Here is a 16,398-nt window from a genome sequence, read left to right on the forward strand (position 1 = left end):
CTCCATTACGAAGGATTGCAAGAATTATCCTATTCTTATTTATATTTTATTGTTAAATATAGATTAATTACCTTATTGTACATAAGCATATATATATAATGAGTGAAAATCTGCAGGTTTCTGTCAATATTCATACGATATGATTACAATACGTTTATTATGAGTAAATATATGCATATTCTGAATAAAAATAATATAAAATTTGTTTGCATAGCGATGATAATATCGAGTCAACAACATGACGTGCAGATGATCGAAAAATCAAAGTTCGAGGTCCGGATGGTGTTAACAATTCGCAATTTACAAAAAGACAACGTGGGTACTTACAAGTGTGTAGCCAAAAATTCTCTTGGTGATGTCGAGAGCAGTATTCGATTGTATGGTAAGTATGGCTGGAATTACGTATCTACTTCCTATCAATTTTATAAATAGCTATGGTCACATTAAAATTGTTTATTCTTAGTTTTCTTAAGGTTAACATTCTATTTTCATCATAAAAAAGATTTTTAACAAAATATTCATATTTTATTTATATGTATCTTGTTATTCTCTTGTCATTTTCTTTTTAATCGTTATTTCTTTGCTTTTTTTACATTTGCTTTTATTTACTTGTATTTCTTTGAACTATCGGTCCCAAAATTTTAACCTAACAAAATAAATTAATAAAAACGCGCTAATGTACAGAAATGCCCTTTTTTGGAATTATAGTACTTGTCGTGACTCGATCCTTTTTTGTGTGACTTTCGTATTCTCTTTGGCGATAGTTCTATCTCCGATAAATCATGAAATGTAGCTACTGTATTACACACATATATAAAAGTAAATGTATTTTCATTATTGTCATTAGGCTTCATTTTACACTGCAAGAAAAATTTAAAAGAAATGCCGAATCGAAAATTAACGACACGACGACAGTAATTGTGATCGTCGGACTGATACTAAGTAACGAGAAAAGATGAATAGCTACAAAAACGAGAATAGATGATTAGCTACATTCAAATAGCGTCGCACTTAACAAGACCAGCTGAAAGAATCGTTAAGCAAATCAAGCAAAGTAGGGCTTAGTCGGTTGATAGTTGTTACGCTCAATATCGGAAATTTGCCTCCGTTCTGATGTTATTACACGGCTGATAACAGCAGTCTAGGTGACGGATTAACGAATCTTTGCGGAATATCCAGGTGGAAATTGTTCTTGCTGGGTTGCATATTAGATAAAAGACTGATCGCGGTGTGATAGAAATAAGAAAGTGTTTCGCACGTTTCAAACACGCTCGCGTTTACAGGTATCCTCACTTTGTCATGGAATCCTCCAGAGGATTTACCCCCTGGCAGCATTCGGCTTCTTTCGGTCAATCCTTATCTTTTCGCATACGATCCTGAGGATTTCCCAATCGGGTCAGAGTCAGACTCAGGGGAATCACGAGCAGCCCGTGCACTTTGGTTCACTTCGGTCGCACGCTCGTGTCCTCCGTAAATCGTCACGAGAGCCTCTCGCGTTTTAGGAATCAATGTTGTTCCCTGACGCAGGGATTTACCTACTACTTTACTTATCGCACAGTGTACTGCAGTGTGCACATTCTTCTTTCTCGTGAGAGCATCGCCGATTATTCACTGCCACCATTCTTAATGCGCCAAAAATATTTTCTCTCCTCTCTCTTCCTATTCTGACGGAAAGTATCAACTGTCAAAATCGTTACCAACTTTTTGTACATAATAAGATAATTTTGCAAGAAATTTTTCACGTAAACTAATTACTTACCTTCTGAAAGATACTAGCGATTTTACCATACAAGCTGCAAAAAGGAAGGTAAACGAGAAAACTATGACGTATGTCATGAAAAGTATGACTAGAACTTTGATTAGTCAAAGTTTGTTAAGAATTTCATCTAATCGAAATGTTTTCTTCTTCTTGCCAGCCCTTCCCAAAATTTTGGTTTTCTCTGTAATTAATCAACTACAAAAATATTCTGTTTATCCACGATCCACACTTTACATCGACCTTGTTCTTAATTCTCTCATGAAAATTATTGATTTCTTGTTAAAGTTTTTTTTGTCGATGAAATAGGTATCTCTAAATAACAACAATTCGATGTATTATAATCATCACGTACGAAATCTCCGATGGAAAAATAAGAATCAAGTTCAATACGTAATTCTTCAGTTATCGATCATGTTAAAGGAAAAATTTTCTGTGAGCTTGATTATTCAACCATTCGCGGAGAAACGAATGAGAGAGAAAGCACGTCAATGCGAGTTCCCGTTACGATTAGATAATCGACGCCACGAACTGATCGATCGCCTGATTTCAGTTACGATAATAGGGGTGGTTCAAATGAGCTTACATTGAATTAACAGATATAAATTAATGTTTACTCCAACAACTTTGTAAGAAATCTAATTACACTGATACGTATGTATAAGTTAAGTAAGTGATTGATTTAAGAGTAGAAACCCGGTAATTACATGTTGACTATTCTAACGATGAAGAATAAGTGAGGTAAAAGTGACGATGCTGTGTCGGAGGAAAACCAGCGATGGGTGTGTCTAACGCAAGGGACCATTGGAATTGTTAATAACAATTTTGGTTGGGAAAGTATTTTTGGTTGAGGGTAGTAGACATTGCTTCTGATTGGATAAAAGAAAGTTGGTAGACTAGGAAAGGTCTTAGCCGCCCTCGACAGAATGTTGCTAGTGTGAAGTATCATACATGAGAAAAACTAACTTTCTCGTTTTTTTTTTTTTATTTTTTTTTTTATTTATTTATTTAAATTCACTATTTGTCCAAAACTTTCTCGTGTCTGCGCATAGTAAACAATAAGCTTTAGACACGAGTCAGTAAAGAGATGTTAGTTCGGTTTGAAGGACTTTAGCTAGAAAATTCCTGAGATTTATGATAGGTTCTTAAGACTATCGAGGGTACGCAGTGAAGATGTGCGGACATCTGGTTGCCATCTTGCCCGCGGTATGTGGTCTGGTCTAGGTAGAGTGTCGCCCGACGTAACAAAGCTTTTTACGTACATTAAATATTAGGAATATTAATAATAAAAATATCAAAGCCTTGTTATTGACTGTCGCAAATAATAATAATATTTGAGTGATTTTTTTGTATGAGTTTAAATGTGGAAGAAAAGGTATAGTAAGTGTTGCAAGCATAAATTTATCATTCGAGGAGAGTTAAATCTCTCATCTATTCCTTCTAGACAATTTTTCATTGCACAAGTTATTCTTAAAAATGTACCAGAATTTTTCATTCGAAGAATTTTAATCTCTTACATTTGATAAAATTCAAAGGAAAGTAAAACTATTTTTTCCTTTCAACATTATTTTCTAAAAAAGTAACTAAAATGAAATGCCTTTTCTGGTATTTATTTCAGAAATTTCAGGGCCTACAAAAACTCAAACAGTTGCTCGGCCATCTTTTTACGATGAAGAGGATGAGACTGTCTATGGTTCGGCAGAAATCGAGAAAATGGAGAACAAACCTCTATCCGTAGACAATACGATCAGTGGACACGTAGGATATCCATCGGTTGCAACTCCAGTGCCGACCGTAAGGATCGGTAAGAAGAGACCAACAATCAGCGCCAATTCTAACGCGAACCATCGTCGACAAGCCTCTGATCTCCTTATCATTCTAATGCTGATCATTGCTTGTGAGAGATGTCAGTGAACAAACAGGCAGATAAAGGTTTGGAAAATCTGCTGTTATTAGATATAGGGTATTGATATCGTAATAATGTAAGAAAGGATTGATGTACGATGCGCTTTATTTTACATTAATTCTGTGCAGACCAAGCACGTATTCACATTCCTCAGTGACTTATTCTTACATTGTAATTTTGATAAGAGAGCAAAGATGAATTGATTTTGGCGAATCGGTGAAACGATGGAAGGATTTGGATTAAAATGAGATTACGTTGCAATGCGTTGTACGTACAACGGATAGGAACAGGATTTTGAAATTGGGAAATTGTGAATGAAAAACCTTTCAAGACATTAAACGAATTTATATTAAGATCGTGTCTGTGAAAGAAATATCCTATAAAGAAAAGGAGATATCAGTAGTAGCGTAAGTTTTATTCATCGAACAATTAATAATTTTGAATTTAATGCTCAAATTATAAAAAAATGTAGGTGAACTTGTAGAATCGTTTTGTCCTCTCTGATTTTAATGATTTTTTAATATGTTGTAAAGTTCAATATTTTGAAAATTTTTCCCTATACATATAATCATCGGTCTCGTTTGGTTTCCGAGATATTTATATTTATATTTATAGTCTCCTAGCAAAAGTCTGTAGATACTACTACGATGTATTTCTGCCTATAGTTATGCGTCCGTGGCAGCATATGCATCAGCATTGGTTGTCGGTCACGTATCTTCTGTTTATATACGAGAGTCGGGCGAGTTTAAAGCCCTTGTGCACAACTGCATATGTGAGGCTGCAAGAAATGCCTATAATAATTCATTTAAAAATGAATATTATCAATTTATTGAGTTTAGGTTTTGATCTGGTTTAGTTTTTTTTAATCTGGTCATTGGGAGATGGCCGACAACGATTGCGTGAAATAATAACAAATTAATTATAATAGTAATAGGCGAATGAATAATTGATACTATTTTATGAAATCAAACAATCGTTATTAATTCACGCGAACTTAGACGTAATACATTGACGATATTCACTTTTAATTGAGTTATAAGTTATAACAAAACATTTCTTCGCATATGCATATTGTACACGAGGCCTTTAACCTTGCTAATTCTCGCTCATAAACAGACGATAAGCTGCCGATGGCCGGCAACTTATGCATCGTTGCGATAGACACACTATTAGAGGTAGAAATACATTGTAGTGGTACCTGCAGTTGTTTGCGAATGTCTCGTAAACTATGTCAGATCGACGGTTATATGTATAGAAAAAAGTGTTTAAAATGTTGATTCCTCTAAGATATTAAAAAATCATCAGAATCGGGTATGACGGAACACCTATAAATTCATCAGAATGTGCATATACATATGTAATGTGCTTTATATCCCATGACATTTCTGTCATGAGGTTCATACTGTAGACGTATTTTGTGGAGATAGCAAATAATTCTAGTAGCCACTTATTTGTTTGAAAACATCTTTTGTAATTAGTTTTAAGAGCAATTTAATAGTTTTATGGTGGTGTTAGAAAATCTTAAAGACTTTGGGATATGAAACCACCATTAGACGTTTTATTCTAATTGATAATTGATAAATTATTTCTTAAATATGCCCATAATTGGACTATGTTTTTATATTTCTGTAATCAATAATCACTTCTATGTAAGTAAACTTTAATATAAAATGATACGTTTCGTATCCTAAGATTGAAATGGTAGGATCCTTTAGTTTATTCTTTTTTTGCAATTAAATATTCTATTCATACAAATTCAAACAAATAAGTCTAAGTATCCCAAAGTGCTGCAAAATGAAGACTGTTATTCAAAAAATGACGCTTTGATACGTGCAGATGTGTGAAATCCGTGATTTACATTTTAGAGAAAAATCTAAAAAATTTTCTTGTTTTTGGTACTTGAAAATTTCTGAAAATATATCTCCTATAAAGGAAGATTCGTGAGATTGAGAAAAGATATTTCCCATTATAAAATGGTATATCGCTTAACTTTTACGTGACTAGTAGTCTACGAACGGACCACGGAATTTGTATTTTTATGTGAGTGGTATAATGTGTTCTATGCTATAAACATGGGCTTGCATTCTGCTTTTTAAGATCGTCGTCGTTCGAACGTTTCTTAACGCGAGTAAATAATGAAATTAAAGTAGCTACACCCTAAATTGTAGACAGCCCGAGATAAATGCAAATGTGGACAATCTAACTCGAGCATATAAGTATGTTTCACATATGTATGTATGTATTACATAGGTAAGTAACAGAGAAAACGAGACACGTGATTTGCAAGCGTATAGTGAAACGAGATGTTAAAGCTTTACTTTGAGTGAAAACAAAATGGATAAAATGATTATATTAATAAGATCATTCATACAGATATATGCGAATGTTATGTTTGGATCGATCTGATTATTCGTATCGATATGTATCCTGTTTCGTTTACTCGTTGAGAAAAAAGTGAGACTTTAAGACTTTTATAAGGTCTGTCATAGAGAATGCTACACATAAATATACGATACGATTGCATCGCGAATGTTCAATAAAACTATTAGATATATAAAAGTTATATCCTCGTTTCATACCTACACGAAAAATTTCATAAAAATTTATTTTTCTGGAATATTTTTAGCTCGTAGAATTTGATATCTTTAATAGGAAAAAATTTCTTTCCTACAAATCCCTGTTCCTTTATCAAATTAATACACAAAAGTCGTGTAAAAGTTTAGTTTTCTAACTAATTAGTTTTCTAGAAATTCATTTGATTTAAATTCGGTAAACTTTGTGAAAATCTTGATACTTTAACAACTTTAATCGTGAGTAATTTAAAGATTCATCGTTATCACCATTATCAATCCTTGTCATTCTACGCTCTGATTAAATTTATACAATAATAATGACTAATCTAAAAACTCTGAAAAGACACGATTCTGTTAATTTTGAACATGGTAATAAGCTAGCGAAGTAGAAAAGGTTTGAAACGACGATGTAAGAATAAGAAATTTAAGAGGAAACAAAGCAAGGAAGAGTAGAAGAAGATAAAATCTACAATCCTGGCAACATATAGACACGCATACACATATAATACACATACGTTATATTCACAAAACAAACTGCCAGGTGAGTACTTTTTATGTCAGTTTCAACGGCAATAAATTCGCGTGATGTGCATGTATATATGCTTGTACACGTATCTATGTATCATACACACGCAAGCTCGCACGTGTACATGTGTGTGTGCATATTGACACGTCAGGGTAACTAAGTTATCTGTATATGTAAGTAGACCTCGTAAGCAGCAAGTATTAATAGGGTGTATCGCGTTTTTAATCACTGTCGGCGGTAGCTTTTTATGCGTTGAGTATCAAACATCTTGGCCAAGCCGGATGCTTTAACAGACGGATTCCTTCGGTCGGACCAAATGATTTTAGGCATCGCGTATATACGTGTATCTATGTATATGTACACACACTCGCTCACGAACGACAGATCGAATCTTGATTAGGTACGTGCGATCTGTTGATTTAACTACATCAATTTAACGTTATTATATCTTTGTTTAGAAATAAACGTATACATCTTTTCGGAATATGGTACACTGGATAATGATATTATTTCAGATAGTGCACCATTTATGTGAATAGTTACGATTAGGTAGTGTTGTTGTACATTTGTCTTCCCACGTAATCGCCTTTGGTAAAAACTAAAATATTTACTTTTTCATAACTAATTGATTTTTCCATCAATACTTACAATAATCTTTTATTTTCTTTTTTTTTATTTTCCGCATTAAAGTCGAGCTCTTCCATCTGCCATAAACTTTGTAAATGAATGAATCGCGAGTCAATAGAACCGGTTCGGAACCAGTTCACTGTTTAATCGTATTGCAAACTTTCATATCGAAAAGATGAATGAAAAGGTATGAGTATGTGCATGTTAAAATGAAAATTTTCATTTGCGCTGCCTCGATTCGTTTGAAAACGAAGGTTTTCTGAACTTTGTTATCTAAAATATAACGTAGATCTATTTACAAAATAATACCTTTGAACAATAATTTTACTCCTTCTAACAATGCATATATGCTTTCGCATATTTCTAATAAAAAAGTTCGCAGACGACAACTTATTGGTAATCCTTTTCTATATTCATACAGATCGCACGGACCCTCATCGAGGATCCCGTTTGTTCGTTCATTCCTTCTAAACTCTAGATGAAGAGACATAGCGAGTGTATTGTGTTTTCTGTAAATGTGCGAATCCTGCTTTTTCTGAAGGATTTTGGTCGAATAGAAACAGGCGGCAATGGTAAATGAGCGTGAAAAAGAAAGATATGCGTGATATTTTTGTATATATTTTCGACCATTGATAGCGCTTTCTTTTGTGTTTCCTCCCGTTAATTGTTATTTGTCGACGCGGAAAGTTCGGTTTAATCCCTTCGTATCAGCAGGAAGAAGAATGAGAGTAGGAAGGAAAAGACCTTGTACAGCTAGTTGAAAATCGTGTAATCGGGATTAAAGCATGACAAGTTTAACGTCTGATTATGACTTCGCGTCATCGGACGCTTCTGACACGACAGTTACTAAATAGATGAATGTCCTCCAGATTTTTCGGTTCTCGAACCTCGAGATTTCTTCGTCGAGAGGCTGCGTAGATACTTCTCTACTGTGCTATTTCTATCGCTAGAGTAATTTTTTTTTTAGAATGTTTAAGCGTTTTTTTCTCTTGAAGGTAACGTCTTGAAGATTTAAAGAAGTTCCCAAGTCCTCAAATCAAATGGTTCATGGCTAACATCGAAACGTTACTAGGGATTAGAAGTAGGCTAAAAACACTTTTGCACAACAATTTGAACATAATTGAAAAGATGCAATGATACACGCTTTGGTTCCTAATATTATAATACGCATATGTACTTGCATGATATCGCGGTAAAAAAATTTTCCTTTTTTACCATTTAACAGCTAGGATGATAACTATGAGGTGAGACTGAGAAACTCAGAAATTATTGGTACGTTAATTGACTCTTTTTTCGTGTTACAAGTATTATATGTCATACATTGTCTGATTTCTTTATGTTATTTTATAAAAAGTGATAATTTATCATTTGTTTATTTGTTGTTGTTGTTGTAGTTATAAATATCATTTCTAAGAAGAATGTTATATTAAATTATAAATAAATATATTACTAAACTGTTACTTCTTGAAGTTGAAAATAGATAAAATGAATTGTCGTATAAAGGAGAAAATGATAGTACTCAAAAAAGATTTCACAATCAGTATCATGATATCATTAGAGACGACATTCAATTTACTGAGCTACCAAATGACACTAAAAATTTACATGATAATCCCTTCTGATTCCTTAAACGCTATTTTTTCGTAATTTACTTATTATTCTGTTTTGTTCTGACTTCTGTTGTTTATAAATCAATTAATAATTGATTTCTTTTATAATTTATATCGTTGCAATATCGCGTTTTGGAAAAGTAATGACACGATTCGTAAAATTGGATTGTTCTCGTTAACATGCACCATATTTATTGGATTTATGACTGATACAACTCGAAAGTAGGTTAAATATTTTAACATTTGCTTTGTTTTCAATGTTAATCAAACATATTTTTCATTACTCATTGTTCATTGTTCTTCCGTAATAATGGTATAATATTACGCATGTAAATTTTACAATTGAATAATTCAAAACAAAATGATTCAAAGCAAAATGATTCAAAATTGTTAACCGGTACTGTATTTCCGAAAAATCCACGTAGGTATATCTTCTAAATATTATCATTTCTGAACTATTCTATGTTAACGTAACATCAATGGGAAGTTCCTTGTCCTATGTTGTTTTGCACGATACATTTCCCTGCAGGCTGTCCAAGAATTCCCCAAGTTTATGAGTTCAGCCATCAAGAAAGCTAACGTGGCGAGGCGTGTCGACTAAAAGGAAGAGAAAGAATTCGGTCGTCGCAGGGAATTATATGGGCGGAATCCGGCTTTAAGGACTACGCGAAGAAGATCTTAGTTCCTTCATAAATAAACACAACTGTCCGAACAGCTGGCGCGGACGTAATTCATCGCGAATTAATTTAAGGGCCGGCCCCTTCTTCTTTACCCCGGTTTTCGCGCCGCTATTCCTTATGCCTTTCCTTCTCCTCCGCCACTGGTACTTTCATTAAAGGTCTGCCGGCACCATTTGGTGGCTCACTTTATGCTGATTTTATTTCCTTTCTTTCGAGAACTCGAGATCCACGGTAATTGTGCGGTATTATTACCCCCGCGCCGGCGTAATGGTCTTGTGAAATATGGCCCATCGAACGAGCCTGTACACCATTGCACGTCGTCAACAGGATATCATAGCCCGCTGAAAATCATCAACGTTGATCCCAGTAGTCCTAGAGGATTCTATCTTCTCGATTACTTTCGTTCGATTAACAATTTATTTTCTTCCGCCTGTGTCCAAGGATGTTCGTGGTTATCCTAATGAAAACCTTTTCTTTCCAAAGCGGGTTTCGTAGATTTTCAGACAGGTAGGTCGATGGTCTTTAAAGCTCTATAAAATTTGCCTCAAGTCGTTATTTACTCACTTAGCAAATACTGAAGACGGCGCACGGTGCGGCACTTTGCTTCGTCATCTAGAAATTTGCTTTGGAATTTAACCTGTGTTAAGTATATGAAATAGTTGAGGTTTGTTTTTGCGAAAAATCAGAATTTTCGATTACTTTCGTTAAAAACTAATAGTCAATCGAGTGAAATGAAGTTTGGTTTCTATTCGATAGATTTACTAAATCGAATGTAATAGCGTGAAAAAGAAATTCATGAAATTTCGCTTTTTAAGTTTTCTGACATTAAAAGCTTAAGGAGAAAGTTTGTACATCGGTACGAAATAATTGTGAATATTTCTTAGTAAATGTATATCGTGAAAAAGATTTCTTTTCATTCGAAATTTGAAATCAACACGAAGCTCATAATATTTCAAGGCTCGACGTTATATTCACATTTTTTTTAGACGATTTTTTTGTTATCGAGGACAATATTTCTAGGTAGAGCTTTTAAATACAGTCTCTGTGCTCGCCTAGAGTGAATGATTTGTTTGCCACTCGATTTAAGAAAACTTACATTTTACACATTCCTTTCAAATATTGTCTATCTTTGTTTTTATTACAATTAGTAAAAGTCGAATAAATTGAAACGTGAAATTATGTACAAAATATTAGGTACAAACCTTTCATACCTAATAAATGTTATAATTAAAAAGTACGCCAAGGAGCAACAGTTTAATCGTTTCTTGAGATTTCTGCGCAGGATTTCAATTATTTATTTACTTAAACCAATTTCTCAACATTTACTTAATAGTGTGTTTTTAAGAGCTTCTCAATGTTGTCAAATTCAATCTCTACCTCTCCGATATTTCCTAATTGTAAATAACTTCAAAATAGTTTACGGAAGTTCAATACGATATTAACCAAGATAAATGCCTATTATCGATCAGGGAGACAATTACAATACATTCTTCACCCTTACCGTCCTAGGACAATAATCTTGAATGGAATGTTCGAAGCTTGCCACGTTGGTTGGCATGTCGCTCGCACCTGTCTACCAATGATTCAAATAAGGCAAAAAAATCAAATTAACAATACTGCTATTTAGGTATTGAAATTAGGACTGTCACTTTTAACGTTCATCTATACTTTCCTATGTTTATACACACACACATAGTTAAAGTGTAAGATGCACAGTGGACGTATGCACTAATCAAATCTCCTCGAGCAATGAACATGCTCGATAATTCATCAACATATACAGAATGTATTACATTTTCTGACAACATGTTACAATTAATTAAAATAAAATGATACTTGAATCACATTACCAAGAAAATTATTAAAAAGTTATTTATTCTTAAAACGTGTATTCATCGTATATATCTGCAAAAAATATTCGCTTTTATCATGATGTTGCATTTTTTTATCATAACACAGTGCGCTAAAAGCGAGTATAACCATCCTATCTATATGTAAAACATGTGTTTTCTCATGTGTTTCTCCGCTACATGCAAATAATAAATGCATACGTTTACCAATGAGCGTACACTTTAACTATACTCACGCTTTAACTCCAACATATCTTCCTAAACATATCTTTCCTTCGGCAATTACAGACGTAGAAGACTTATTTTTCTGTAATTATAAGCGTCTACAAAGAAAGATCGAACGTATGTAAGTATTTATTTTTAAGAATGTCTCATAGCATATCGAAGCAACACTTGTATGTATCTCTAGGTGATCATCGAGTGATTCTCATGTCTGACCATTCACGCTCTGTCTCTACTTTTGAATTCTCTTGTAAAAGAAGACAATATCCACGCGTAAGTGAATTTTGCATGATTGAACTAAAACTAAAACAATAACAAGGAATTTTGTAAAGAAACAGAAAAGGGCAAAGAATAAGTTTATGTTGCACATGTGAGGAATAATTTATATTATATAAAATTCTACTTAGATAAATGTATATATAATTTATAGAAGTCGTAGTTCTGCAATTTGCATGTGAACAAACAAACGAGCAACAGAATGTATGTTATAGGCAAAAATAATACGAACAATCAGAGGATCCAGTATCCGAGTTTCTTCGTCGATAAAGACTAACCGACATCGATTACCCAGTAGCCTCTGTTTAATCGAGTTTTATTCTTTAATCGAATTTCACTTTTGTTCAAACTATTAGTTTTACTGTTTGTATGTCTAAGAAATCTAAGAAGTTTGAAAGTCTAAGGGTCTAAGAAGAATCCAAGAAGTTTAAGTGATCCAAGTATTCATCAAGAAAAACAAAAAATGTTTAATCAACATGGGTTCTAAAATCGGTACTTTTAATGCAAAATATAATTTGTATGTACCTTCCGCGAAGGTTCTTAACCAGCTTGATTTATGTAAAATAATGTAAATTACAACAATGAAAAAATAATAACAATAATAATAGTTTGAATTCATAATACATACATCGAATCAATGGAATTTTGTACTATTAGCGCCTTCAAAGACTTACAAACCTAAAAGAATGTAAGAAAATTTGTTTTCCAAAGATATCGACAAGTATTATAAGTTAAAAAAACGTTGATAACTATAGTGATAAATCTTGCGGAATTTGACATAAAGTGGGCTCATCCGACTCTCTGACTACATATCGGGAGAAAGCCTTTTTGTATGATACATACTGGAATAATCTTTGCCTGTAACATATACATACGAACAAGTACACGAGCCGGATCTTTGAATCGTCCTCGGCATCTGTAATGTCTAACCCGTGTCAAGGAGGATTATTTATACATCATAGTCAACTCTGGATGATGATCTGAAAGCTGACGCTTTAAATCGTTTTTCCGATTATTACACTAGACCAGAATCTGCCGTATGTACATTATCGCAATCAATTGATTATTTTTTATATTGATTATTATTTTCTCCATTCCTTCGAAATATTTAATTGATCAGTTATTGGATTATCTATAGGCACGACAGCGAATTCATACTTACGTATATTAGAGAGGACTATAAAGTTAATTGCAATAGGCCCCGTTGCCTGCCGCGGGATTTGTTCTTATTTTTTCCGCAAAAGGAAAAATCTTCACGAAGAAGAAAGAAAGAGAGAGAGAGAGAGAGAGAGAGAGAGAGAGAGAGAGAGAGAAGTTATTTTATGACTACGAAGTCTGAAGCGAATTTTTGCGCGACTAGAATTGTACAGTAACTTGTACAAGTTTCTCGTTGGTTAATACTAACCTTACCAGGGCCGGTCAAATGACCGACTTCAAAATTTAATTAAAAATTGTACGTTCACTGTTACTTCTTTTGTTCGTCTAACTTTATATAAATTCCTGTATTAGCTGATTAATCAATTTTTCAATTTTTGTTAATATAAGAATTTACATAAAGTTGGATGAAAGAAAGAAATAACAATGAATGTACAATTTTAATTTAAATTTTGAAACCGGTCATTTGACCGGCCCTGGTAAGGTTAGTGTTAACATATAGCTTTCTGTCTTTTCTTTCTATTTAATTTTTCTTATTTTTCTTTGGTTGTTGTTTTGAAACTTGTTGTTAAAAGAAAAGAGAATATTTGATGCGACGCGACGAACGTTGCAAATCCATGGCTTCCATGTATTAACATTTTTCTATATAACGAATATGACGATAAATGCAGCGAACGAACATATTTAAGGAAGGAAATAAAGTTAATGTAAATCATCGATGGCAAAAACATCTTCAATGTTCAAACATTCGAGATATTGAAGAGTTTTCTTCCCAACGAATATAGTTATGTACACATCCCAGTGAAAGAGGTATTTAAATATTGTCCGAGTTCTTTCCTCCAGTTTTTCCCAGTTTCTTTTTCAACAAAATGCATAATTTTATATACGTATGTAAGTACATGCGAAGTAAATGAGGGTATGTATTTACTTTTCTTTGTTTCGTGTTTCGCTTGTGAAATGGGATGCAATGAAATTACGTATGTAATGATTAATTGCACAGATGGCGAACATTGCAGAGATCGTAAACAAAATTTTTGTCGGTAAAGAAAAAGAAATTGATAGGATTTCGATAATTTGGGCAGTATAGTAATTAAATTACAGTATGAGACGAAGTAATTGATAATTTGTTGGGATCGTTGAAATTACAAGTATTTTGCTATCCGTTGACTGAGAATGAACGTAATATTCGGATGTGCATCCATCTGTACTCGATATCTGTTTATCAAACATAACAATTAAGTCAATCGCAATTTTCATAGGGTATGATAATGGAGATTCAATTACTTTATATTATAACATTTATTTCGTGAATAATGTTCGATTAATGACATTTGTTAGGTATAATTATAACTGATCCTTTAATTTGTCAGCGAAAAAAGGAAACAAGAAATACATATTTGATTGTATAAATGAAACAAGCAAGCGTACGGTCCTATTAGTCTGACAATGCAATGTATGTATATTAGGTGTGTACGATAATTTTATATACCCACTTGTGTCGTAACGGCCGATTTCTCTGCAGGAAGATGGCAAAAATTATCGACGAATACAGAACTCTGTATAAAAGATATAGAATGATGCAACGGAATCCTGTAAATATTTGTGAATACATATATTGTAGTCAGTATCAGGAAGAAATAAAGACAGAGACATACTTCGTATGTCCCATATGAAGCTGTACGATATAGATTATTTCGTTACCTTTTTCTTTTTGTCTTTTTGCTGTATTCACCTAATTAGGTTACAATTACGTTACGACTGCTAGTCGTAATTTTATTTTTTACATTTTACTATTTTACATTTGATTTTTTTCAAAATGTCATTAGTTTCAGTAACTATCGATACTTATCGTAATTTGAATTTAGTTCCATGATATTGAATGTAAAGGAAAGAAGGATAACAGAAGGTGATCAAATTTTATGCAGCCCAGGCACTAAAAACATTTATAGGACATCATTCTAGGGTTTCAAGGAATTATAAAAGCACAATTTTTTACCGGCAATATGATGGGAAAATTATAAAAAAGCAGTTGAAGTATGAAGTGAACAGAGCGAAAAATTGGTAATTGTTAACTTCGATTATAATTTTATAACAAATGCATGAAATTAAAAAATTCAAATGCTATTTTGTAGATAAAAGTTGGTCTTTATATCATACGTTGAAAATAATTGGCAATAATATATTTCAATATTACATTTATTCGGAGGAATATATTCGTAATTATACTATGATTTACCTAGTAAAGGAAACTGTAATGTATTAACTCCTTCCGGTCGTAATTGCGTAAGATATAGGCCTCTCGTAACACTAAACAATATTTTGTCAAAATAGATAATATAGAATATTAGTAATAGAAGAGAATAGTAGTAGTATAGTAAGTAGGATAGTAATAAAACTAAGAATAACAGAAGTTCACTAAATAAAACTGAAACATGGAGAAAAACCAATTTTTCCATTTCGAGATACTATATCTTCCTGCTAATCATTTGTTTCTAATTCACAAGATAAATACGTGTGCCAATATTTTATGTCGACTAAATTGTTTATTTTGTTTATCTATTTATTTTATGTTACACATCCGATTAGGATATCTGTGATTATAAAAAATTGCGAAATTGTAGAAAAGTTACTTCCTTTCCGATTTAGACTTTTGAATATGTTGTAAACTTAACATTTTGAACAATCTTTTCCTTTTGGTACATGTAACTGATATGAATCGGTCGGCCATAGCTTTCGAGATATTTACAACAAACTATGGATACCACTACCGTGAATTCTGCCTATAATTATGCATCCGTCGCAGTGTTTGTAACAGCTTCTGTTTACGTATACAAGATTACGTAGAGTGAGGTTGGATAAAGCTCCGTACACAACTGCAAATGTTATAATTCAATTAAAAATGAATATCATGAGTGACAGTATTGGGAGTTATATCTTTTCAATCCAGGGAAGGCGACCAACAAGGCTTGTATGAAACAATAACAATTCTCCTATTTCATGAAATAACATTAATTAAATGCCTAGCATTTTTCTAATTAATTTGTTACTATCTTACGAGAACGCTGACAGCCGTCCCGTGGATTAAAAAATCGAATTGAAACCCAAATTCAATACATTGATGATATTCATTTTTAATTGAGTTATAATGGACATTCTTACAACCTCGCATACACAGTTGTGTACGGAGCTTTATGCACGCACAACTCTCATTGTTGTC

The 16,398-nt window shown here is 33.0% G+C and overlaps 1 protein-coding gene across 1 annotated transcript in view; it reads left to right on the forward strand.

Moving 5' to 3' along the window:
• LOC126923704 (lachesin-like) overlaps positions 1 to 14,861 on the forward strand; it is a 118,092-nt gene extending 103,231 nt beyond the window's left edge. Inside the window, exons 10-11 of the mRNA XM_050737419.1 lie at positions 215 to 382; positions 3,375 to 14,861. Of these exons, the coding sequence (XP_050593376.1) occupies positions 215 to 382; positions 3,375 to 3,670 (464 nt within the window). The 3' untranslated portion in view covers positions 3,671 to 14,861. The remainder of the gene's footprint in view (positions 1 to 214; positions 383 to 3,374) is intronic.
• Positions 14,862 to 16,398: the final 1,537 nt, after the last annotated feature.

The sequence above is a fragment of the Bombus affinis genome, chromosome 13 (assembly GCF_024516045.1).
Source record: "Bombus affinis isolate iyBomAffi1 chromosome 13, iyBomAffi1.2, whole genome shotgun sequence".
NCBI lineage: Eukaryota > Metazoa > Arthropoda > Insecta > Hymenoptera > Apidae > Bombus > Bombus affinis.